This window comes from Balaenoptera acutorostrata, chromosome 4, assembly GCF_949987535.1.
Source record: "Balaenoptera acutorostrata chromosome 4, mBalAcu1.1, whole genome shotgun sequence".
In the NCBI taxonomy this organism is placed as follows: domain Eukaryota; kingdom Metazoa; phylum Chordata; class Mammalia; order Artiodactyla; family Balaenopteridae; genus Balaenoptera; species Balaenoptera acutorostrata.
Genome location: NC_080067.1, coordinates 2,015,173 through 2,040,068, shown reverse-complemented (window position 1 = coordinate 2,040,068; position 24,896 = coordinate 2,015,173). Strand labels below are relative to the sequence as shown.

Sequence of the window (24,896 nt, the reverse complement as noted above, 5' to 3'; positions counted from 1 at the left end):
GGCTCATCTAAATGACTGCTGCATGGATTTGATTAACTATAAGAATCCGAAGTATGTGTACTTTCTTCCCAACGGTGCCTACCATAATTTATGCAGTGATTAGTTTTGAAAGAAGTCATCTGTGAGTTACATTTTTCCACATTTACCTTCTGTTAATGAATACTGGTCAGAGAGAACAAGAGCTGTATCTTTGAAATCTTACTTTCTTCTACAAAGAACTTGTCTACATCTTATCAATCTACAGTCAATAGGTTCAAACTTGGCCCATGTGGGCAGCTTGTCAGGAGATTGGGGGCCACACCTGAGTTAATCGTAGCCTGCCGTTCTCTTTAAAACAGCTCACAGAGGCCAGTGTATTCAGCTCAATGTGGACCTCAGAATGCTAAGAACGGGGGTATCCACATCTATGCTTTGTTGTAGACAGGCCACAGCTCCAGGACCACCAGGCCTGTATTCTGCCATCAGCCTCTATTTTATTTTATTTTTTATGGTCTTTTAAAAAAATGTTTTAAATTAATTAATCCATGGCTTGAAGGATCTTAGTTCCCCGGCCAGGGATTGAACCCGGGCTGGCAGTGAAAATGTGCCAAGTCCTAACCACTGGACCACCAGGGAATTCCCCAGTCTCTATTTTACTCTCACTTCCTCTTCAAAATGACTGTCATCCAGCAATGCCAAATATATCTGCCACAGATCACGGAAGTCCTTTATAATTCTTACGATGTTCAGTTCATCTTTATGTTACATGAGAATCAGCAATAAAATTGCATCTTGTTTTTTAAGTACATGATAAGTAAGTGGGAAACAAGAAGACTAGGAAATGGTATGTTTGATGTTCTATGTTTAGATAGTTAATAAATTTGAGATTCGAATTTAAAGAACATCTCTGTACCAGTGACGTATGTGTCACAAAATCTGGCTGATTTAATTTATACAAGACTAAATAAAAAATGTCTTTTTAAAACCCATGCTTAGGGCTTCCCTGGTGGCGCAGTGGTTGAGAATCTGCCTGCTAATGCAGGGGACATGGGTTCGAGCCCTGGTCTGGGAAGATCCCACATGCAGCGGAGCAACTGGGCCCATGAGCCACAACTACTGAGCCTGCGCGTCTGGAGCCTGTGCTCCGCAACAAGAGAGGCCGCGATAGTGAGAGGCCCACGCACCGCGATGAAGAGTGGCCCCCGCTGGCCGCAACTAGAGAAAGCCCTCGCACAGAAATGAAGACCCAACACAGCCAAAAATAAATAAATTTATTAAAAAAAAAAAAAAAAAAAAAACAAACCCATGCTTAAATATTAGTCCTGTGCTGAGGAGCTAAGCAGCTTCCTGAAGGCTGTGCTGGCCCCTCAGGTCCCACTCTAGCACTCGGTATGTAGGGTGGAAGGGAGGGATTCAGTGCCTTGTAATGGTCACCATGAATTGGTTACATCACTAAGATGTTACTAAAAGTCTGGGAAACTAGATTGATCTGTATCATCTCAGGACACGTTATATAGGTATTTTGATTTTGGGGGGAAATCTTTGCTACGAGCTGCCTTTTCTTTTCATGTACCTCTTTCTCTTAAAAAAGCTGACAAGAATCAAAACCAAACAACAAACTAATCACACCATTAAAAATCCAACAAGAGATTGATGTGCTTCAAATGACAAGCATTTGTACAGTTGATTACTATGCAATTATAAAAAATAAAGAAAAGCACATTATGATTCACAAACATTTAATATATAAAACATGATGTATAGTGAAATTCTGTTTTTGAAGAAAAACAGATACATTAACTTTAAAATATGTATCCTTATTTATATAAAGACAAATACCAAAATCTAAAAAGTGGTTATCTCTGAGCAATGGGGTTACAGGAGAATTTCGATTTATGCTTATCTGTATTTTAATTTTTTCCATTTGAACGTATAATAAGAAAAAGTTATAGGGAAAAAAATCCCAAATTGTAATTGCTTTCTAGTTAATTAAATATTACTGCATTCTATTAAATTTCTTCAACATCTCTGATTTTCTTGCTACATTTTTGAAAATAACTGCAAGTTTACAAAAGGTGATAAACATGAAGCAAAATCATGAATGAGGAGAAAGCTATCTAAACAGGAGTGGCCAAGGCCAAAACTCTGGAAGAAGACACAGTTTGGCCAGGCCTGGCCCTGTAGGGAGAGGGGAGATCAATTACAATGACCGCTAGCATGCATCAAGTCCTATTATATCCAACTGTCAATGCCAACGCTTTATAGGAAACATCTCCAATTCTCACGTTCTTGAAATGGTGGCATTCTCTCTATGTATCACACAATAACACAGACTCAGGAGGAACTTAGTTAAAGCTATACGACTACGTGATAAAGTGGGTGCACTAGAGCTGACAAGATCTTGGTGAGGCCAAAGCACAGGAGCAAATTTGGTCCAAGGAGAGATGGAGAGGCGCTGATAAGCACTGTGTTGCTGCCCTGTTTCTCCTAATCAATGTTCGGTCCTGTACCACTCAGCCAACGGCTGGTCCTTCAACGTGTGGGGCTGCAGTTAACATCACCCACACAGCAGATGGGAGAGTGAGGTCTTCTGTACAGAGAAGAGGTGCATCAGGCTTATCCCGAGGACACACAGATGTGGGGGGATGTTTGCAGCCAGCTCAAGGAATTGTGCAAAATCTAAGTTATTCAACCCTTACAGCGAGAGATGGTAGTGTGTCCTCCTCGTCACCGCCATGGGTCAGATAGAGATGCGGATAGTCAGTAAAGCCATGCCAAATTGCCAGTCATTCTGCTTGGAGGCTGGGCAGTCAGTTAGGTTCATTATAAGCAAGTCACTCTTGGTTCACCAGCCTAATATTGTGTACTGGTAAAATAATATTCTTTCTCTTTGGAATTTATCACTATTTAAATATCTATTTCTCTGCATATCGCTATCTAAATATGTGTGTGTATCTTGCTTAAAAATCATCTCCCAGGCTTCCCTGGTGGCGCAGTGGTTAAGAATCCGCCTGCCAATGCAGGGGACACAGGTTCGAGCCCTGGTCCGGGAAGATCCCACATGCCGCGGAGTAACTAAGTCCGTGCGCCACAACTACTGAGCCTGCGCTCTAGAGCCCATGAGCCACAACTACTGAGCCCGCGTGCCACAACTAATGAAGCCCACGCGCCTTGAGCCCGTGCTCGGCAACAAGGGAAGCCACCGCAATGAGAAGCCCGCGCACCGCAACGAAGAGTAGCCCCTGCTCACCGCAACTAGAGAAAGACCACACACAGCAACGAAGACCCAATGCAGCCAAAAAAAAAAAAAAAAAAAAAAATCATCTCCCTCTCTATAATACAAACGCCATGAAGTCAGAGTTTTGTCTGTGTTATTTGTTGCTGTAGCCCCACACCTAAAATAATTCCTAATACAGAGTAGGCTGTCAGTAATATTTATGGAAGGCCTGAATCAACTATGTCACGAACATCAACATGGCTCATACCCAGCGGCTAAGAAGGTTCCCACTGTAGAGACGGCTGTGTTTGAGGATAGCCGTGGGATGGCTGCACGGAAAGGAACTCGGGCATCTCTGAGGTGTGAGCATGAGGTCCAGCTCTGGGAGTCAGCTATGTCTCGGTTGGTCAGGGAAACTATGAGATCTGCTCAATTCTATAAGAGAAATAGCAAAATTAGAAAGAAGACTCAGAATGGAGCTTGGATAAAGGATCTCTTTGGTAACAGAGAACTGAAAGATGGGTAAGAATTGACCACGACAAAAAAAAAAAAAAAAATTGTAGGATGTGGTATGTGCCACTAGCTGTCAGACTGTCCCAGTGATTATTTCAACCACAGATTTTAATTTAAATAATAATAATAATACCCATTGGGATAGAAGAGCACTTGTTGGACTGATTAGGGTAACAGGAAGCCAATTAGGATTATGCTGATAGATTCAATCAGAAAAGGAATGAGAATGTGGCTTGAGAGAGAGCCAGTCCTGGTGACTAAGGGAGAATGTATGGAGACCACTACCCACAGGGAAAGATAAAGAAAAGCCGAGAAGCAGATCTTCCATGAATCCACAGCCCAAGGGGTGCAAAATGTTGACAGTGTGTCCTGGGGCAAAACCACCAGGACACATTTATATATTTATAAACTTATATATTTATATATATAACTATATCCGCAGAGTAGCAGCTCCCTGAAGAGGCAGGGAGTCCACTAGGGGTTCTTTTACTCTGGAGTTTATCTGCTTATCCTTTGCTGCCTCTTACAATATACCCCTTCTGGGTGCTGTGCTACGTATAGTAAGGGTAACAAAATAAAACGGCACATGGTTCCCGGAATTAAGGGGCTTTGCCATCTTGTGTTTGCAGCAAAGGTGAGGGGTAGAAGACAAACTGCAGTGGGTTCAAAGTGAAAGGGGACGCAAGGAAGTAGGCTCAGTTAATCTAGAGCACCATTTTTTTTTTTTTTCTTTCTCTCTCTTTTCTCCCACCCCTCTCCCTTTGGAGGTAACCTTGGTCTGCTCTAAGAATTGAGAGAAGAGAACCAGAAGAAAAAAATTCCTTTTCTATTAAATTAAAAAAAAAAAAAAAAAGCAGCTAGCACATAATGACGCAAGGGAAAGAACAAAATGAAATAACTCCACGTTAGTAAAATCTTGGTAAAAATGAGAATGAGATAGGTTAGCAACAGTTAGAGGCTTCCGAATACTAGGCAGTGGGCAAAGAATTCCTAACTTGCTGTGTGGCCTTGGACCAATGTCTTAAGCTCCCTGACCTTCAATTTCCTCATCATAAAAATGAGAGCATTATGTTAGAACAGCAGATCTCAAATGTTTGTCCATTTAAGAGTCAGGGACTTGTGAATAAACCAAATTCTCTAGCCTCAGTCCCAGGATTTTGACTTAATATCGCCTGCATGAGGCCCAGGAATCTGTATTTAAGTGACACCCCCCCCCCCCACACACACCGCCCCCAGATGTGTGATACAACCCTCACTCTGGGGACACTGCCTGAAAGATTCTATGTTCTGTGCAAGGCATCCCCCTTACAAAAGGGAAATAGCAGAAACATTAAACACGCAAATTGCCATTTCTTTTCTTCCTGTTTCCATTTATATATTCCCATTGTAATACATCACAAATAGTTTAAAGTAGGAATTATTTCATAAACAGTATAATTTAATCTGCATGCCATTCCTTCTTCAGTGAAATCAAAATTATACTTTTTTTTCAGAAAATGAGGCTTAAACACAACACTGCATTCAAACTGAGAAAAATAATCAACTTGTATTCACAAATCAAAATGAAAAGTTTCCCCAAAATACCGTGATTTATGAATTATGCTGTGGAGAGTCTGAGAAATCAAATGCAGACTGTCTCCATTCTCCTACTGAAAACATATTTTAAAAGTAGTGATTGTTTAATATGCAGGCCTACTTGTTAGCAAGGCTTCCTTGCAGCTCCTGGTGATGTGGGACTGGATATTAGTACCCTACACAGCCGTGGGAGGAGGGCAGGAGGGACAGCATCTGCCCCTCGCCGGCAAGTCGGGCAGCTCTGCAACCTGGCAACGCCTCAGTGTAGATGCCCGTTCCCATTCATGTGGACAGGAAAAAGTGGTACTTAGGTTTGCACTGTGCCTTTTGGACAGCTCCTCTGCCACCTGGCATTTTCAGGGTATAGTATTTGATTAATAAAAATACCTTAATTTTCCCTAGTGGCAAAGGTACATGACTTGATTGCATGACCATTCGGTACCGACACTCCTTATCCTGTGAGATGATTTGAATCCAACTGAAATTACAGCACTCATTTCTTCAGCCGTGAATTTTTTTTGAAAGTCAACTACTTCATGATTCACTTTACAAAGTTTTCCTGCCATCATTCTGCCTTAGCATTTAATCTGTTTCAAATTTAAGTTTACAAGAAGTACAAGAGCTTTGATGGCTCCATATTTATTAAGTGAAGATCAAAGGCCTTCTTTGCTTTTTTTCGTCTTTTACATCTGCAAGGGATAACATAACATTTCAGATGACAGGTTTTCTTTCCACCAAAGAATTTAGCATGAGAATGCCTTCATTTTCAAGCATTTATTTTTCTCTAAGCCTAAACATTCTCCAAATTATAAGCATGCTGCCATCACACATGGAATTTCATTCAGTGTTATGTTTCAAGAACACCAGGGATCTAACACACCATTCTTAATTGCCACCAGATACAGCTTTGTCCCTGTTCTTCCCACAAAGCTCTTTTCTAGTAAGACTGGCTTTAGGGCTTATAAAATGGTGTAAGTCAAAGGTTGTTATCTTCCTAAACAGATCTTAGAGAAGATGGCTCTTTGTTGTGTTGTTTCCGTCTGGCAAAGGATCATTGACATACTTAAAAGATGGAACACATATGGAGTAAAATATAAAACAGGCAAAAGATTACTGTCCCAGTATATAAAGAACTAAAAATCAGTATGAAAAGGACAAAAGAATCCAATAGAAAAGGAAGCAAAATATCCAAACAGGCAATCGCAGAGCAGGGAACTCAAATGATCAATAAATGTAAAAGGATACTCCAACTCACCAGTAATCAGAAAAATACAAAGTAAAGCAACAAAATACTATTTCACACAGATCATAATGGCAAAAGTTATAAAGTTTAGCTGATGGGAATGTAAGTCACTATGAAGAACAATATGGAGGTTTAAAAAACTAAAAATGGAGCTACCATATTATCCAGAAATCCCACTCCTGGGCATATATCTGAAAAAGACAAAAACTCTAATTCGAAAAGATACATGCACCCCAGTGTTCATAGCAGCACTATTTACAATAGCCAAGACATGGAAGCAACCTAAATTTCCATCAACAGATGAAATGGATAAAGAAAATGTGGTACATATACACAATGGAATATTACTCAGCCATAAAAAAGAATGAAAGAATGCCATTTGCAGCAACATGGATGGACATAGAGATTATCATACTAGTGAAGTTAAGTCAGATAGAGAAAGACAAACACGATATGATATTACTTACATGTGGAATCTAAAAAAATGATACAAATGAACTTATTTATAAAATAGAAACAGACTCACAGACAGAGAAAACAAACTCATGGTTACTAAAGGGGAAAAGGGGGGAGGGATAAATTAGGAGTTTGGGATTAACAGATACACACTACTATATATAATATAAAATAAACAACAACAACCTACTGTATAGCACAAGGAATTATATTCAATATCTTGTAATAACCTATAATGGAAAAGAATCTGAAAAAGAATATATAAATGTATACACACACACATATCTGAATCACTTTGCTGTACACCCGAAACTATCACAACACTGTATATCAACTATACTTCAGAAAAAAGAATATTGTTATAAAGTTTAACAATATTGTGTGTAGGCCAGGGTGTAGACAAGCAGGAACTGGGATAAACTGCCAATAGTACTGTAAGTTGGCATAAACATCTTGGAGAAAAACTGGCAATAAATGTGAAAATATACATAGACTGTGAGTCAGCAACTCTATATCTAGGAATATATCCTAGAGAAACTGCACTTACCCACAAGGAGAAACAGGTAGCACTGGTTATAAGTACTGCTTGTAATAAACACCGAGAACAAGACAAACACCCATCAGGTTGGTCAGGGAGAAATAAATTGTGATACAATGGAATGGATTCAGCAGTTAAGATAGTTAAGATCTATATGTTTCAACATGGATATGGAAAATGACTGAAAAAGCGAATTAGTGAACATTATGTACTATTTATAATACTATTTATGTGGATTTAAAACTCTACAATTAATATTATATATTATTAAATATATGCATATAGTAAAAGTTTAAAAATCATGCAATAAATAAACTCTAAATTCCTGATTCCAGTTGCCTGTGGGGAAGGGAGAGAGCGAGTAGAGGGGACCCACAAGGCCTTCAACTGATTAAGGGCTGTTCAGATGTTCATTAGAAGATGAAGCAAATAAAACCAAATGCTAATAGCACAGGGAAATCAGCTCGGTGCTTTGTGACCACCTAGAGGGGTGGGATAGGGAGGGTGGGAGGGAGACACAAGAGGGAGGGGATATGGAGATATATGTATACGTATAGCTGATTCACTTTGTTATACAGCAGAAACTAGCACACCATTGTGAAGCAATTATACTGCAATAAAGATGTTAAAAAAAAAACAACAAGAAAAACCAAACGCTAATGTATTTCACTTTTGAGTGGAGAGGACACTGGGTTTTGTTATATCATTCTTTCTACTTCCCTGTATTTAAAAATATTTTTAAACTGACGTATTAACAAGTAACAGTGTGGGAAACCTGGAAAAAAATCTCTGGATGCTCACGATGATCCTTTTAAACGGTGAGGGTGCTACAGTGGGGCCAGCCACTCTGAGGCGCTAGTTCCTCCAAATGCAGTGATGATACTTATAAAGCATTCTGAAAATTATTCGTATGAGGGTCCTTGTCAAAGACAGTCGTGAGAACTGAGCTTTGTCTCACAGAACACTGACTGATGTCGGGGATTATAGAAATAAAGATATAAAAATTGGGCTTCCCTGGTAGCGCAGTGGTTAAGAATCCACCTGCCAATGCAGGGGACACGGGTTTGAGCCCTGGTCCGGGAAGATCCCACATGCCGCAGAGCAACAAAGCCCGTGCGCCACAACTACTGAGCCTGCGCTTTAGAGCCCGCGAGCCACGGCTACTGAGCCCGCGCACCACAACTACTGATGCCTGTACGCCTGGAGCCCGTGCTCCGCAACAAGAGAAGCCACCCCAATAAGAAGTCCACGCACCGCAACGAACAGTAGCCTTGCTCACTGCAACTAGAGAAAGCCCGCGCACAGCAACGAAGACCCAACACAACCAAAAATAAATAAACAAATAAATTTATTTTTTAAAAAAGATATAAAAATTAAGTTCGCCTACATTTTGTATCTGACATCAGAAATGACTCCTACCATCTTAGCTGACTTCCTGATGGATCCTAAGTTCCTGAAAACTCAAAGACAACAACCTCTCCTAAAGCTATTCAACGTATCAAATTACTTTGCTTTAAGCAACTTATACTATTAAGCAATTACCTTAAACTTGAGTAAAATATGCACAAATAAAATAGTACATTCCTTTAGAGCCCGCACGAACTTCAACACGCACACTGGCAGATAACTTCTATGAGTAAACTGACTGTAGGTAAAAGTGAATTAATGAATAAATAAAACCATATGCAATCCATGTAGTCTATCTTTGATTTTACAATCTTGGTAGACGGGAACAGGGGATTATTTCTCTAAGAAAAAAAGTAGTGCAAGTATTACAGCAAAAGGTGACTGACTGACCCTAGGCTCCAGCATCAGAGCTGGGCAGGGGTGCGGGCTTACGGTCCCTACGGCCCTTATCATGGGGATACAGGTCCTGCCTTAAAGATAGCGCAGCTGCTGCCATTGTGCATGCAGTGTTGTCACAGCACCTAACTTTCCGATGTAAGCTGAAATCCAGATTTTATGGTAAATATAACATAATTTCAAATTGTTGGTTGAATAAGACTGGGGACAGCCCAAAACGTGAGCTATCGTGCACTGAAAGAAATACTATGCACTTGTAGAAAGGATAAGGAAGCTTTTAAAATACTCACCTAGATGGGATTAACATACACACGCTACAATATATAAAACAGGTAATCAACAAGGACCTACCATGTAGCACAGGGAACTCAATATTCTGTGATAACCTATATGGGAAAAGAATCTGAAAAATGATGTATGTCTATGTCTAACTAAATCACTTTGCTGTACACCTGCAACTAACACAACGTTGTAAATCAACTATACTCCAATATAAAAAAAATACACAGTGAGTGCCACAATATGGCAAGTGAAAAAGGTGAGGTGCAAAACAGAATCTGTAGCATAGTACAGTGTCTGAAGTGATGGAAAGGGGGGGAAATGTTTTTCCTGCTTATATTTTCAAAAAGAAAAAAATAGAATAAACCATGAGATCATAAAGGGAAAAGAAAATCCCTGAAACAAATGAATACTGAGCAGGGAGGGATGGGGTGAGGCTCGCTGGGGACTGGCCATGCCCACCACTTACACGGTCTGCTGTGCAGTCAGTCTCCCAACCAAGGGAGAGACCTGCCAATCAACAGCCTCCCTGAGTGAGGAAACCTAGGCCTGTCACCTGGTAGTTATCTGCTTAGTCCTTAGTCATAAATACAGTCCATCAAACATTTACGAAAAACCAACCACATGGAACAGAAAACAAGATGAACAATGTGATATGATCCAGAAGAAAGTGGAGATAATTCTTTAACAGAACAGACCTCTGGGCAAGTTATAATTAGGAATCTTGATAGAGAGAATGTCCCAGGCATTAAACAAGCACAAACCGATATGGAGGAAAGAGATCAGGAAGAGTCAGGGATTAAAGGTGATGATCAAACAAAGAGCCCACCCAACAGGCAAACACAGTCACCCTTCGTACCCTCTGGTTCCGCAGCTGTGGACTGAATCAACTGTGAGCCAAAAATATTCAGAAAAACCCTCCTCACTGTCGGTGGGAATGTAAATGGGTGCAGCCACTGTGGAGAAGTGTGGAGGGAGGGTCCTCAGAAAACTAAAAACAGAGGTGCCCTATGAGCCAGCAATCCCACTCCGGGGTATGTATCCGAAGAAAACAACAGCACTAACTTGAAGAGACATGCACCCCAGTGTTCACTGCAGCTCTATTTACAATAGCCAAGACATGGAAGCAACCGAAGTGTCCATCAACAGATGAATGGATAAAGAAGATGTGGCACATATATACAATGGAATAGTACTCAGCCATAAAAAAGAATGAAATAATGCCATTTGCAGCAACATGGATGGACTTGGAGGGTATTATGTTAAGTGAAATAGACAGAGAAAGACAAATACTGTGTGATATCACTTATATGTGGAAACTAAAATAATACAGCAAACTAGTGTATAAAACAAAAATAAGAAGCAGGCTCACAGATACAGAGAACAAACTACTGGTTACCAGTGGGGAGAGGGAAGGGGGAGGGGCAATAAAGGGGTAGGAGGTAAAAAAAAGGGTTGTTATGGGATTATATGAAATCATGTGTGAGACTTTTGAGAATTGTAAAGTACTATAGAATTTAAAGACTCCTTCATTCAATAAAAGCAGTAAATTAAAAAAATAAAAATCATTTCTTCAAAAAAAAATATTCAGAAAAAAAAATTCCAGGAAGTCCCAAAAAACAAAGCTGGAATTTGCCTCACACTGGCAACTGTTTACATAGCATTTTTACATTGTATTAGGCATTATAAACAGTCTAGAGATGATTTAAAGTACACAGGATGTGCACAGGTTATGTGCAAATACCATGGCATTTTATAAAAGGGACTTGAGCATCCTTGGATTTTGGTACCTGTGGAGGGTCCTGGAACCAAATCCCTGTGGATACTGAGGGATGACTGTATATATAGAACATTTAGATAAGAAACAAAACTGGCTAATGAACATGATAAATTTTAATCTCATAGTAATCAAGGAAATGGAAGTTAAAACTAGGTATTTTTCATCCATCGGATCGGCAAAAAGAGCAACGCTGTTTTAATTAACTGTACTAGTTTGGGCTGCAGTAACAAATTACATAGACTAGGGGGCTTAAACCACAAACATTTATTTCTCACAGCTGTGGAAGTTCTAAGCCCGAGATCAGGCTGGGCTCCCCGCGAAGGCCCTCCCCTCTTCCTGGTTTAAGGATGGCCTCTTCCTGGGTTCTCACAGCTGGAGAGCAGAGAGGAAGCAAGCTCTCTTCTCTCCTCCCAAAGGCACAAATCCCATTCATGAAGGCTCCACCCTCAATAACCTAATTATCTCCCAAAGGCCCCACCTCCTAACACCCTCACACAGATCACACTGCAGGGGGTGTGGGGAGAGGGTTAGGATTTCAGCATATGAATTGGGGTGTGGGGAGGGTACACCAACATTCAGTCCCAGACAGTAATCTCATGCTGTTATCAACAGACCACTCACTAGCTCTTCCTGGTTCCTGTGCACTAGGAATTCAGTAGTGGTTTGGCTGGGCAGGTCCAACGTGCGTGACTCCTTCTCACGAGGCTGCAGTCATTGAAGGCTTGATGGGGCTGGAGGAGCGGCTTCGATTGCGGTCGGTTCCTCTCCAGACCTGCTCGAGGCCTCCTGGCGCGGCCATGGGCCTCCTCCGGAACAAGCGGTCCAGGAAAGCAAGGCTTTTCATGACATACCACACACATGGTCACTTATATTCTACCGGGCACAAACCAGCTCTAATTTAGTGTGGGAGGGACAACACGGAGACGTGGAAGCCAGGAGATGAGGATCATTGGAGGCTGGCTACCACAACTGCCATATTCAGTTTGGGGGAGAATGGGAGTGAAGGGGCGCCCCGATAGACCACTGTGGGGTGTGTAACTGGAACGGGCGCCCCGATAGACCACCGCGGGGTGTGTAACTGGAAACGGGTGCCCCGATAGACCACTGCGGGGTGTGTAACTGGAAACGGGCGCCCCGATAGACCACTGCGGGGTGTGTAACTGGAACGGGCGCCCCGATAGACCACTGCGGGGTGTGTAACTGGAAACGGGTGCCCCGATAGACCACTGCTGGGTGTGTTAACTGGAAACGGGCACCCCGATAGACCACTGTGGGGTGTGTAATTGGTGTACCTCATTTAGAGGGCAGTTTGACAGTGGGTGGGCGGTAAGATTTAAAATGCAACATATCGGGGCTTCCCTGGTGGCGCAGTGGTTGAGAAACTGCCTGCCAATGCAGGGGACGCGGGTTCGAGCCCTGGTCTGGGAGGATCCCACATGCCGCGGAGCAACTGGGCCCGTGAGCCACAACTACTGAGCCTGCGCGTCTGGAGCCTGTGCTCCGCAACAAGAGAGGCCGTGATGGTGAGAGGCCCGCGCACCGCGATGAGGAGTGGCCCCCGCTCGCCGCAACTAGAGAAAGCCCTCGCACAGAAACGAAGACCCAACACAGCCATAAATAAATAAATAAATGAATATTAAAATGCAACATATCTTTGCATGTATTCTATGTGAAGGACATACGTGCAAAGAAGTTCAGTGCAATATTTGCAATAACAGGAAAAAGGGGGAAAACCTACATATCTGTAAATTAGGGAATGCATAAATTAAGGAATACTATGGAGCAGTTAAAAAGAATGTGGCAGATCTATGACTGACCATGGAAAGATTTCTAAGGCACACTGTTAAGAATACAAGAAGAAAATACTCTCCCATTTACGTAAAAAGAAGAAAACCAAATATCAATACATGAATACTGATTTTGTGTGTGTGCATATATATCTTTGAATGTCAAAATCTACAGAAAAGCTCTGGAAAGACACATGTAAAAGTTTTGGTGGTTACTTCTGAAAACGGTACAAGAGGAGTGGGGCGTGAAGGCAGCACTTTTAATTCATAATACTGTCTTGTTTGAATTTTTAACAAAAATGACTTAAATAATCTAAACATTTAAAACTGGAAAATAACAGACTTTGAGTGACAACCCAAAGTGCCCTCTTACGGTAAAGAATTTGGGCTTTCGTGGCTAGGCTTTATTTTAGCTCTTCGGAGACACTTTATGGCTCACTTATGGATTTCTAGTTGCTGCTACAATTTTGTTGATCTCAGATCAAGTCTTTAGAAAATTAAGGAAATAGAGCAAGGTCTCAACTTCTGAGTCTGCTTTCACTTGTCGGGGTGTAATGAATGGGAAATGGCTGTTAGACAGTCCGGTATTAAAGTACCTGACTCTCAGTCTCTCAGTTTCATCAGCTATAAAATGGGGACAAGATATACTACCTACTATACAGTGCCACTACGATCCAATGAGACACCAAAGTCACTGGTACCTAGTAGACACTCAAAAGGTGGCCACTATCAGTGTAGGTCCATTCTAAATCTCTGATCAGAAATAAAGCACTGGTTTGGTCAATATAAAGGATGTAACTGAATACATCCTAAGGGGAATAAAACCAATCATGACTTGTGTGGTTTACCCTTATCCTTCCCATGAGTACTTTAGGAAGGAATACCACCTTGATCGCAGCTTATAAAAGTGTATTTGCTTACTTCACTCTGTATGACAGACCATATATACACTCCCAAATGTAAAACAGATAGCTAGTGGGAAGCAGCCTCATAGCACAGGGAGATCAGCTTGGTGCTTTGTGACCACCTAGAGGGGTGGGATAGGGAGGGTGGGAGGGAGGGAGACGCAAGAGGGAGGAGATATGGGGATATATGTACACGTATAGCTGATTCCCTTTGTTATACAGCAGAAATTAACACACCATTGTAACACAATTATACTCCAATAAAGATGTTTAAAAAAAAGGGTATTTGCTTTACCATATGATATCACTTATATGTGGAATCTAAAATATGACACAAATGAACCTATGAAACAAATACAGACTCACAGACATAGAGAACAGACTGGGGGTTGCCAAGGGGGAGGGGGGGTGGGAGAGGGATGGATTGGGAGTTTGGGTTTAGCAGATGCAAACTATTCTATATAGTATGGATAAACAACAAGGTCCTACTGTACAGCACAGGGAACTATATTCAATATCCTGTGACAAACAATAATGGAAAAGAATATGAAAAAGAAGGTGTGTGTGTGTGTATATATATATATATATATATACACACACACACACATATATATATAAATAAATATATAAAACTGAGTCACTTTGTTGTACAGCAGTAATTAACACAACATTGCAACTCAACTATACTTCAATAAAAAAATTTTTTTTAAGTATATTTGCTTGAACTATAAAATCAAAACACAATTTATTGTGTTGTAGAGAAAAAAATACCAAAGCATATATATCTATAGTAATCTATTATCAAATTATAATACATTTACTCTCCAGGAAGTCTTAACTATAGTTAGAAAAATAACTGGCTCTAACATCAGTTTTAGTATCTCCTCAACTTGAACATTCCTACCAAAGTATCTGTATTCAGGAAACATGTAATACAACAGCAGCCCACACACAGGACTAGAATTCTATAGAATTACAACCCTGTGTTACAACCCTGCAACTCGGTAGAAGGGAACACTGAGTGTACAAGTCAATCTTGCCTGTGTTACTAATCCACTGCATTGTTCAGACAGGCCCTTCTCCGGGCTTGAGCTTCCTCAGGGAAAAGTGAGGGGTCTGGATTAAAGGATCTCTAACAACCCCCCTAACCCCAAATTCATGACACCGTGTTCTCTAGCCCTCCCTTAATCCGAGGCACTTCTTTTCCTTCTAAAGTGATCAAAACATCAGATGTAACTTCTTGTTCATCTTGAGAATGTGATTTCCAGCAAAGGACCTACTTTAAAAAAAACAACACTGCAACAGAAAGCAGACGGTCTGTAAAGTTCGTCAGGACGCCAAGGTATAAAGCCTTTCAGACAGTGAGCAAGGGAGGCAGAGGCTCACCAACCAGCCCGTGGTTCGGCAGCCTGGTGCAGGTACCCCCTGAGCGCTTTGCGTTCACCCTGGGGTCCCCGCAGACTGAGGGCTTTTACGATAAGATCCCAGGATCACTTGGAGGTTTGTTTCTGATCCAGTAGGTCTGAGGTGGGGACTGAGAATTTAAATTTCTCAGTCTCTAGGTGATACTGATGCCGCTGGTTCAGAGATAACGAACACTTTTGAAACCACTGCCCTAAGCATTTGTACTTTAGATGTGTATCTTGTAAAGGTTTTAAGAGAGAGAGGCTTATTATTAATTTTTACAAAATATAAATGGTCTAGTTTTGGTATCATATATTTGGATTCTGAAATTTGTTTTGATCGAGATAAATTTTAAAAACCTGCAAATTAATTACAATTTTTCAGCTGGAAAGAGAGAAAAAAGAAGATCTCCGATGACTGCTTTATAAAGGGCAGCTAATATGAGGGCCAGTTTATTCAGGGGGTTTGTACTATCAGCCCGTCTCTGCCTCAGTTACTTTTGCCTGACTGGTTTACTCACTACGCCATACACATTACTGAGAATTGCTTTGTCTCATACCTTCTGTACTACTGCCAAACTTGTCTGTATCATAAAATATCTATTAACGTGTGTCAGGCACCCTGAGGTTGAAACTCTCAAGGAACACGTTTAAGAAAAGTGTGCAACTGCTTTTCTCTTCAGTAGTTCAACTCTGTAAAAATACAGGACATTTGAACTTTCTGCTTAAAGCCACAGTAAAAATTAGAATGTTTCCTTTTCACAGATAAAGTACATTCAGTTTATCTCTGTTGCCATCTTTAACAAGACTGCTTGTCAAGCTCCAGTTTTTCTCATGAAGAGTGTTGTTCCACTTATCACCCAAATACTCACCGTGCCAAAACCAGGCACTTCAAGACAGGAAGGAGACAAGGCTGTCCAATTTCACGTATTTGGCCACTCTACGATGCTATGATTAACTTAAGAGTTTTAGAATTCCAGAAAATTTTCTAATATCCTAGACGTATTAATAAATTTAGACGCACAAGCTACCTTTAAGTGTAACTTTTTAGCAAGAAGGTGATCCTCAGCAGAGTTGGACTACGATTAAAAAGAAAACATTAAGACCTTTGTTTCAGAATTCCAGTACATATTTCACAACGCATGTAAACATGCTAGTGAGTTGCACAGGGTGAGAATGTCTGAGAACGTACTTTTCTGGCCGGGAGAGCTGAGAACTCGCTCTGCAGAACATGACAAAGGCATTTAGGGAGCGGGGCCGTGGTCGTCTTCGTCACCGCATCCCTCGTGGTGCACACAAACACTTCATAAATGTTCACTAAGTTTAACTGGAGAGGTTACATGGAACACGCGCGTGCGCACACACACACACACACACAAACACGAAAACTCTTGATACAGTATATACACACTGAATCATCCCAGTTACATAGTTTCAAAGTCAAGAATAAACATTTTATTCAATGAGGTAGATAAAAATACTCAAAAGTAAACTCAAAAGTAAAGCATTTTCAGAAGTGTCCACATATTATGGATTTATAATCTATCTTTGAATTTATGCAGTGTTAACCGTTTTCATAATTCTTGTCTATTCAAGTGGTTTTCAATGTTTAGCATACTTATGATTTTTATTTAGCCAAAGTAATCACTAAAAAGATATAACGCAAAATAATTCATTTTATTTCTTAAATGCCTACGTATTTACAATCATAAAAATTTTCATGCTCTATAACTTATGAAATACTACACTTTCACGTTTATTAAAAATTAAAAAATCTTAGGAAATCTGTTTCAATTACTTACGGAGAAATTAATGCCTGATCAGAAACTGTCAAATTACTATTATTAGCTTAAGATTTCATCATAATCATGAATAGCACTTAATCATGAATACCTTCATTTTACTTTTAAAACCATACTTACAATTTTTAGGTTAAAATCTCATAGTGGGGCAGTAAGACTTCACTCCAAATCAGAGTCACATATGGAAGGAAGCTTTTAATTCAAGGTTTCATTAGGGTCCACAGTAAAAAGATACATTTTCATGAGGGTTAACACGATGGATAGCCAACAAGGAAATATGCTAGCAGGGGGTAGAACACTGCCATCTAAGCATGCAGGGAACCAAGAGACTACTTTAGAACATGCTATGTCCTTGATTATTGCCAGCTTTTCTATAATGTTCAGGTTCTCAAAGATCACTGAATTTTATAATTATCTCCAAACAATTTTCTTCAGGGTCATTTAAGCTTTGTCTAAACAGCTGGGTGTGTTGCCAAGCAACAACACCATCTCCTCTGCTTAATTTTGCTTCCAAAATAACTTCAGTGGCACCAGAAAAATCATGATAGGAGCGAAGAATTTTATCTGTTGGAGGAAAAAAAAAAATTAACACTTTGCTTTTGGTAAGAACATAAAGAGGTAGTTTCGGAATGCATTTGAAATACCTGCCTTATAGGTAAAAATCTACCCTTAAAAAATAAATACAAATTATTCTTTATGGAGGAAATGTGTCCTCTGAAAAAAGAAATGATGTTTTCTCCTTCCATTTGTGTTTCACAATAAAAAACATCAGCCCTACTATTAATAATGAGGTTAAACGACAGGTTTTAACTTAAATATATTTTTTTTAATTTTTTTTTTTTTTTTTTTCACTGCAACAGTATGAATAACTCTAGGCTAAGGAAAACTCTTAACTACATCTCAGATAAGCACAATCACTCTTCAGAGTGCTGAACGCACACTTCTCGATTACTTCTCCAGTCCAATGCTTACCGCCCGCCAGCTCTACTTGTGCTGTATCAGATCTCAATTTCCACTGTACTGTTCCTGTCTCAAAGGTCTGGCTACTTGTCCTAATGGAAATGCTATCTACGTTGAGGCCAGCTGACCCACATTCAAACTTCCAGGAAATGTAAGCATAGGACGATCCTTCCTTTCGGGTTAAATACACCTATAAAGTAGGAGGGAGAAAAGGAACTGTCAGAGATAATCAAACAGTGTAGAAAAACACATATAGTCAAAGTCTTATTGCCACAGGAACTATGCACAAATGGTTATTTAAAACATAACGTTTCCCCACTGAAAAGATTTTTACTGCTAACGATTTTTCATTTGATTAGCAATCTTTGCGATAGCATCTTTTGCTATGGATGAAAGGTATTATTTGAATACAGGTGCCTCAATAAGTACAGCCCTAAGGCTGCATGCTAACCAAATTTTGGTAAATCATATTCTCTTTTAAATTACTAACTCCAGCTATTTATTTTTTTTTATTATTATTTTTTAAATTTATTTATTTATTTATTTTTGGCTGCGTTGGATCTTTGTTGCTGCACGTGGGTTTTCTGTGGCTGCGTCCAGTGGCGGCTACTCTTTGTTGCGGTGCACGGGCTTCTCACTGCGGTGGCCTCTCGTTGCGGAACACGGGCTCTAGGCGTGCGGTCTTCAGTAGTTGCAGCACGCGGGCTCAGTAGTTGTGGCTCGCAGGCTCTAAAGCACAGGCTCAGTCGTTGTGGCGCACGGGCTTAGCTGCTCCACAGCATGTGGGATCTTCCCAGACCAGGGCTCGAACCCATGTCCCCTGCATTGGCAGGCGGATTCTTAACCACTGCGCCACCAGGGAAGCCCCCAGTCCAGCTATTTAAAATGAACTTTATGATGAATCCTGCTGAAAACGAAGAGTCCTTTTAAATGCAATTACTCCTTAATGTATCTTCTTTTCTAAGCCTGGGTTTTCAGATAAGCTTTCCTAGAATGGGATGGACCATATCCTCTAAGTCAAGCAAATACCTCAGTCACTGCTAAGCAACGGGAATGGTTTACAAGGCTAAAAGTCCATGCTCCCCAGGCCTTCACCGTCAACGCTGTGACCACCAGCAATGTCCTCTCTAAGACGTCCAGACCGACCGCTGCCTCCGGCCCAGCTCCCTTCACAGTTTCGTCCACACTCTTCAAATGTGCCGACGTGAAAACTGAACGCCCACAGCCCTGGCCCACTCACCCAGGCTTAAACCCCTGAGAACCTGCCTCTTTACTCATTTATCCCTAATGTCCAAACTCCCACAATAATCCATGCATTTCTTTGAAATAAGTCTTGAAAAAAAAAAAAACCCTTTCCTCACGGATACTGCACTTATCACTTCGGTCATGACGTTACAATCATCTTTCTGCAACTGCCTAATTAATGTTTTTAACATCCCACTGCCTCCTATCGTGTGCTGGTCTAGAACATACAGCAAGTACCTGCCTCTTGCATGACATCCAAACTCGCAGTTTTCATGGTCCTCCACAAGTGCATCCCGCCTGGAACTGCCAATACTCCGTGACTCAAATATAACTGTTTCATTTCAGGTGTACTTGTATTATCTAACTTAACCAAATCATAAACGCTCTGGGGGCACAGGCTCTGGATTTATGGGGTTTAATAAACAGTATTTAAGTACTAGAAACTTGCGCACGCACACACATACATTCTTTCGGAAACAGCTAAGCTACTTCTCAGGGGCAAAGAGCTGGCAGTACCACATGAAGCACACCTGCCGTGGAAATGTCCAATTCCTCATTACGCTAGTCCTCAGCCATCAAGTAAAACGTCAGTCACTGCTAGCACGCTGTTGATATGCTATTCTACTCGGCAACCTCTAGCTAGTTTTCTTCCAGGTGAAATATGCCAGCTAATTTGAGTTTTTAGAATCAGTGAGCTGGAGACAATGAAACCATTAAACAATCACTCTCCAAGGAAGATGACTTAGAACTCCTTAGACCAGAAACACGTAACCGCCTGCTGCTGTTCTGCACAACCATCCCAGCTGTCTGCACTGCCGCCTGCCCCACTCAGGTCCCGGGTACCTCACTCTAGCACCTCGGGTGCGTGTGCGCCTACTGCTTGCTCCCCTGAGAGCTGTGTGCATGGAGAGCCTGGGCTCAGGGCTGCAGCAGAGCTGCCAGGGAGCTGTTAGTCTCACCAACGCTAAACTCCGGGGCACCCAGGGATTATCCATAATGTAACTACTCCTCCAAAGGAGAAGTTAGTAAAGGGGGCTACCTGGAAAAGAAGAGCCAAACAGAGGGGTCACTGGAAGAAAGGTGGTGGGAAGAAACTGAAAGACAGGGGGCAAATATATTTATGTCTCAATACATGTCTTCTGTGTCTTGTGTGTTTTCAGAGCTCAGTGGCTTCAAATGCTCCCCTAAAAGTGTGGGCATATAAAATACGACAAGCTGAAGTCAAGCTAACTTCAAAGTTCTAGTTTACCCCCAAGAACTGCCTTAATTATATCACGTGAGTCTGGGCCAAAATTTGTTTTTTCTTCTTCTTTCTTAAAGCCTCTAATTTTGAGACATGACAAAAAAGTCTTACAGGAACACTTGGAAAAGTAATACCTGATCACAGTTGAAAGTGAAGACAAGCTAATTAGAACTGTTTTTAACTGTCACAGAAGGCTTATAATGGCTGTTGAACATGTCTGAAAATTGCTTTTTCTAAGACTTACACTTTTCAGTCCTAAAGGCATCAGTTTTTACAACTCTAAAACGTTAAAGGATAAGGTGGAATTCATCATTGAATTCTTAAATGCTTAAATAAACCTTTAAACATACTGTGAGCAAATAAAAGTTCTCTTAGGCTAAAGAAACAGCATATGGAGATAAAACAGACCCTATTTATATTGAAAATTCATGTCATCTTTTGGACGCAACATATTCTGTCTGTAGCGCTTTAACCAACTTATTTAACTCAGCATTTTTAGAGACTGTAGGATGCTACTATGGTACTGGGTACACTGTGTGTACCCAGTTCCATAGTATACTAGGTATGCTCAGTTTGGCACTTTGAAATGTACCAAAACAACAGGATTTACATAAACCTCCAACTGTGGTCCTGTCTAGGTGTAAAACCAATAGAACCGGTAATTATAATTTATTTAGGAGAAAAAAATACTTCATAACCTCTCAAGCAGGCAACTGTTTGCTCTAAAGGGGGAAAAAAGCATTTTTGTAACTGTTGATCATTCCTAACTTGATTTACCTTCAACAAATGTTTTGCCTGTTGGCTTTTTAAATCTGTACGTGATCCACCCTGGCCCCTCTCTGGCATCTGTAGACAATGAAAGCACATCACACACAACCTGTGGGGAGGAACGAGACCAGTGCATCTGTGGCTTCAGATCTAAGTTATACGGCTCGCCATGCACCCTGCTGAAACTGGTCCTGCGGGTTGCGGCTGCGACCACTACTCTCAAGGCTGAGAACAATCTGCACATCAGCTTCTTTCTGTATTTCCCATTCTTGGGAAGATCTGCACTTAAAGATTTTCTCATTACATGGGAAACATGCCAGGCTGGTTAGCCGGCTGTTACGGTTTCCTGGAGGTTCAGTTTGCACTGCACTGTTTGCAGCTGCTCTTTAGCACACACTTAAAATTATCATTCTGCTGAGGCCGCTAAGATGAACTCTTGAGTTCACGGTGCAGTCATTCCTACAGATCTCCAGCAGAGCAGCTGTATTTCAAGAAACCCTAATCGAATGCTAGTAAGCCGCTCTTGCTCATGGATCTTATTTTTGGTTATTCCAATTTTTCAACTGAGGTCCAACGTGAACACTGTCAGTTCCCACTGTATTTACATCTTTCCAGACTATGCTTCCTACTTATTCCATCTGCAGCCTCTGGATGGCCAGTGTGATGACGGTCCTCCTTTGCCTGAACCCCTGCAAGGTTTCCTATTGCATAAGTGCAAGGTCATCAAAGTCCCTGGGGTCTGACAACCGTTCACCCCTCCAGCCTTATTCCCTGCTGTTCTCCCCGCGTTCCCGACTGCTTCCTCTTCTTTGAAGGTGCGGGTGTTTCTCGCTTCCGTGCGTGTGCACACTGTTTCTCATGCCCCTCTCTGAGAAACTCCTCTCTGCCGCCCCCTCGGATATCACTTCTTCTGCAAGGCCCCTCCGGCGTGAGGTGCAGCGGCTCTTCCTCGTGTGTCACACACGGGCCCACGTCCTTCCAGCGCCCACCTTGCTAACCGAAACGGCTGGTCCACGTGTCTTCCTCCTACACAGGCTTAGCTCACCTTGGGTGCGCCTCGTAACTCACCACTAGGCCCTAAGTGCTGAGCACAGAGTGCGACAGGGCGCACGTCTGCCGAACGGCTGAGGGGGTCAATTCCTGACATCACGCCATACACCCGAAAGGGCTAACGGGACTCTAGTGGCATTGAGAATGACAAAACTGCTCAAAACTGCAAAGTACTGAGGAACATCCAAGGGGCACAGTCTGAATGAACAGAGCTCCTGCGGTGCTCGACGTGGCCCTCGGGTGCCGCAGAATTTATGCCGTACACACTCAAGCGCTCGTTCTCACGTCCACCCGTCTTTATTATTAAACATTTGTTATGCATCAGGCACTGTGCTAGACATGTGAATACTGAGAGCACAGAAGTGACTAGGAAAAGACAAGGTCCCTGCCCGGGCAATGTTTACAGTCCGGTACGAGAGAGACAATCTGTTCTCACACACGTGCGTAGAATAAACTTCAGGAAGGGGAGGGGCCACGAGTCAATACAGGGTAAAAGGCACCAGCTGGCCGGGACTGGACGGAATGAGGCTTACGCAGGTTCTAAGGGTAAGAATAAGTTAGTCGTCACAGAAAGGAAAGAAACGAGGTTCCGCGGGGAGGGGGGCAGGGCAGGGCAGCGCATGCAGAGAGCCAGGGGGCAGCCTGGTGGTGCAAGGCGAGGGCCAGGCTCAGAAGAGACCAGAGCTGCTTCTCACCTTGAGAGCACTCAGTAACGCAAGGGGTTCTGAAAACGTTCTCCATGCTGTAGCCAGAAACACATCTTTGAAGGGACCAGGGCAATGCAGGGAGACTAGTCAGGAAGCCACTAACATCACTTTTATCAGGGTGTTATTACTTGCCTCCTAAAAAGCAGACTCTTGATAGAGCTTTTTACGTTCCCTTCAAATCCAGACAGCACTGAACAGTGTCTTTGCTAGGAGTAAACTTCAGAGAGTCTCTGCTGCCGGGAGGCTGCCACCGTGAGCGCGCAAGGTTCCGTTCCAAGCACCCCCAGACGGGCTGCGCGGGACCTGCCGTGACTCCAGCGTGGCGATTACTGAGCGGAACGAGCCTCCACTTTTAGCCGAGTTAGAGAAGCCCTAGCTGCGGGCGCCCTCGAACAGCACGACAGACGTTGATTTAGGCGAAAAATTCATGTTTTAAGGGCGACATATGACTTCGGAGTGATTAGTCTCTACAAGCGCAGTTACAATTCCAGCATTCTTCTTCATTTAGTAGTAAGTATTTTAACCGGAAATGAATTCGTTCACGTTTTGAAAGATGGCGCCCCTCGTAAAAGCACACGAAGGCACAAACTTTACTTCAGTGGGCTCTTGTTTCGTACTTAATGGCCCTCACACCTCACTTGCCTGACGTGAAGCCTTCTCACACAGCACCCCGGCTCCGGCCACGACCGTCTCCTCAGAGGTCTGGAAGCGAGCCCTGCCCGGCACGCTCCGGCCCTGCCTCGCGAGCACCTACTCCGCTTTCCGTGCGCAGTCCCAGCGCCCCCCGCGCTGCGGCGCTCCGCCAGCCTCCCGCAGTCCCCATGGCAACGCGCTGGCGTCCTCGTTACAGCGCTCTGCGTCGTGGCTGCTCACGCTTCCCGGACTGCGAGGGCCGACACCGGAGGCACCTACATCCGCGCGTCCTCGCGGTGAGGGCCGTGCCGGGCGCAGCAGGCGCTCGGGGCGCGTGTGCCGACGAGCAGACGCGGGAGCAGGACGGGAGCATGCCACACACCAGCCCTGCTCCTCGGCACAGTGCTGTCTTCTCCACCAGGCCGGCGGTCAGGGCGGGGGGCAGGCCTTGTCTCCGGTTCAGCACACGCCAGGCCTCGGGTAAACGCCACGTCTGTCCTCTCCTGCTTGCTGTTCAGAGCAATTCTTCAGGTAAGGATGGTTTTCCAGAAGAAGCTCCTCCTCTCTCGTCAGCGAGAAGAGTCAATTACAGATACATGTATCTTCAAGTTCTAAATTTTATCTTGTATTATATTTTATGCCCTTCCTTAACTAAAGAAGAGAATTCCTGCATCTACAATCTCAATGAGCCTACAAATCATTCTTGGCTTAGTACAAAAAGATGGTCAAAATAAGCACCAAGGTAAGTTTAGAACAAAAACCTATGGGGCAGTGGGGTGGGTGGAAGAAAGCAGGGACCTTATCTTTGTATGTCCTCTGTACTCTGATTAATGGCTGGTACAGTGATAAGCATGTAGCAGATACTCATAAACACGAGCAGCTGTTCATCTGTGACTCACCTGCTAAATCTATTCACTAGGTCTTACAAGTGAACAGCTTCTCACTCTTCAGGTGGCAAGTTAAAGCTGCCTATAAGCTCATTCACTCCAGTGAAACCTATCCATAATACG

General features: G+C 42.4%; 1 protein-coding gene across 4 annotated transcripts in view; it reads right to left on the bottom strand.

Moving 5' to 3' along the window:
* Positions 1 to 17,136: 17,136 nt before the first annotated feature.
* The window catches only part of NGLY1 (N-glycanase 1), a 55,353-nt gene continuing 47,593 nt past the window's right edge, over positions 17,137 to 24,896 (bottom strand). For 3 of the 4 annotated variants that reach the window (XM_057545556.1, XM_057545557.1, XM_057545558.1), the window contains 2 exons: positions 18,253 to 18,430; positions 17,137 to 17,844 (listed from right to left, as the gene is read on the bottom strand). In XM_057545556.1, coding sequence (XP_057401539.1) covers positions 17,669 to 17,844; positions 18,253 to 18,430 — 354 coding nt within the window. In that variant the 3' untranslated portion in view covers positions 17,137 to 17,668. The remainder of the gene's footprint in view (positions 17,845 to 18,252; positions 18,431 to 24,896) is intronic. The other variant, XM_057545559.1, reaches the window with a different exon arrangement.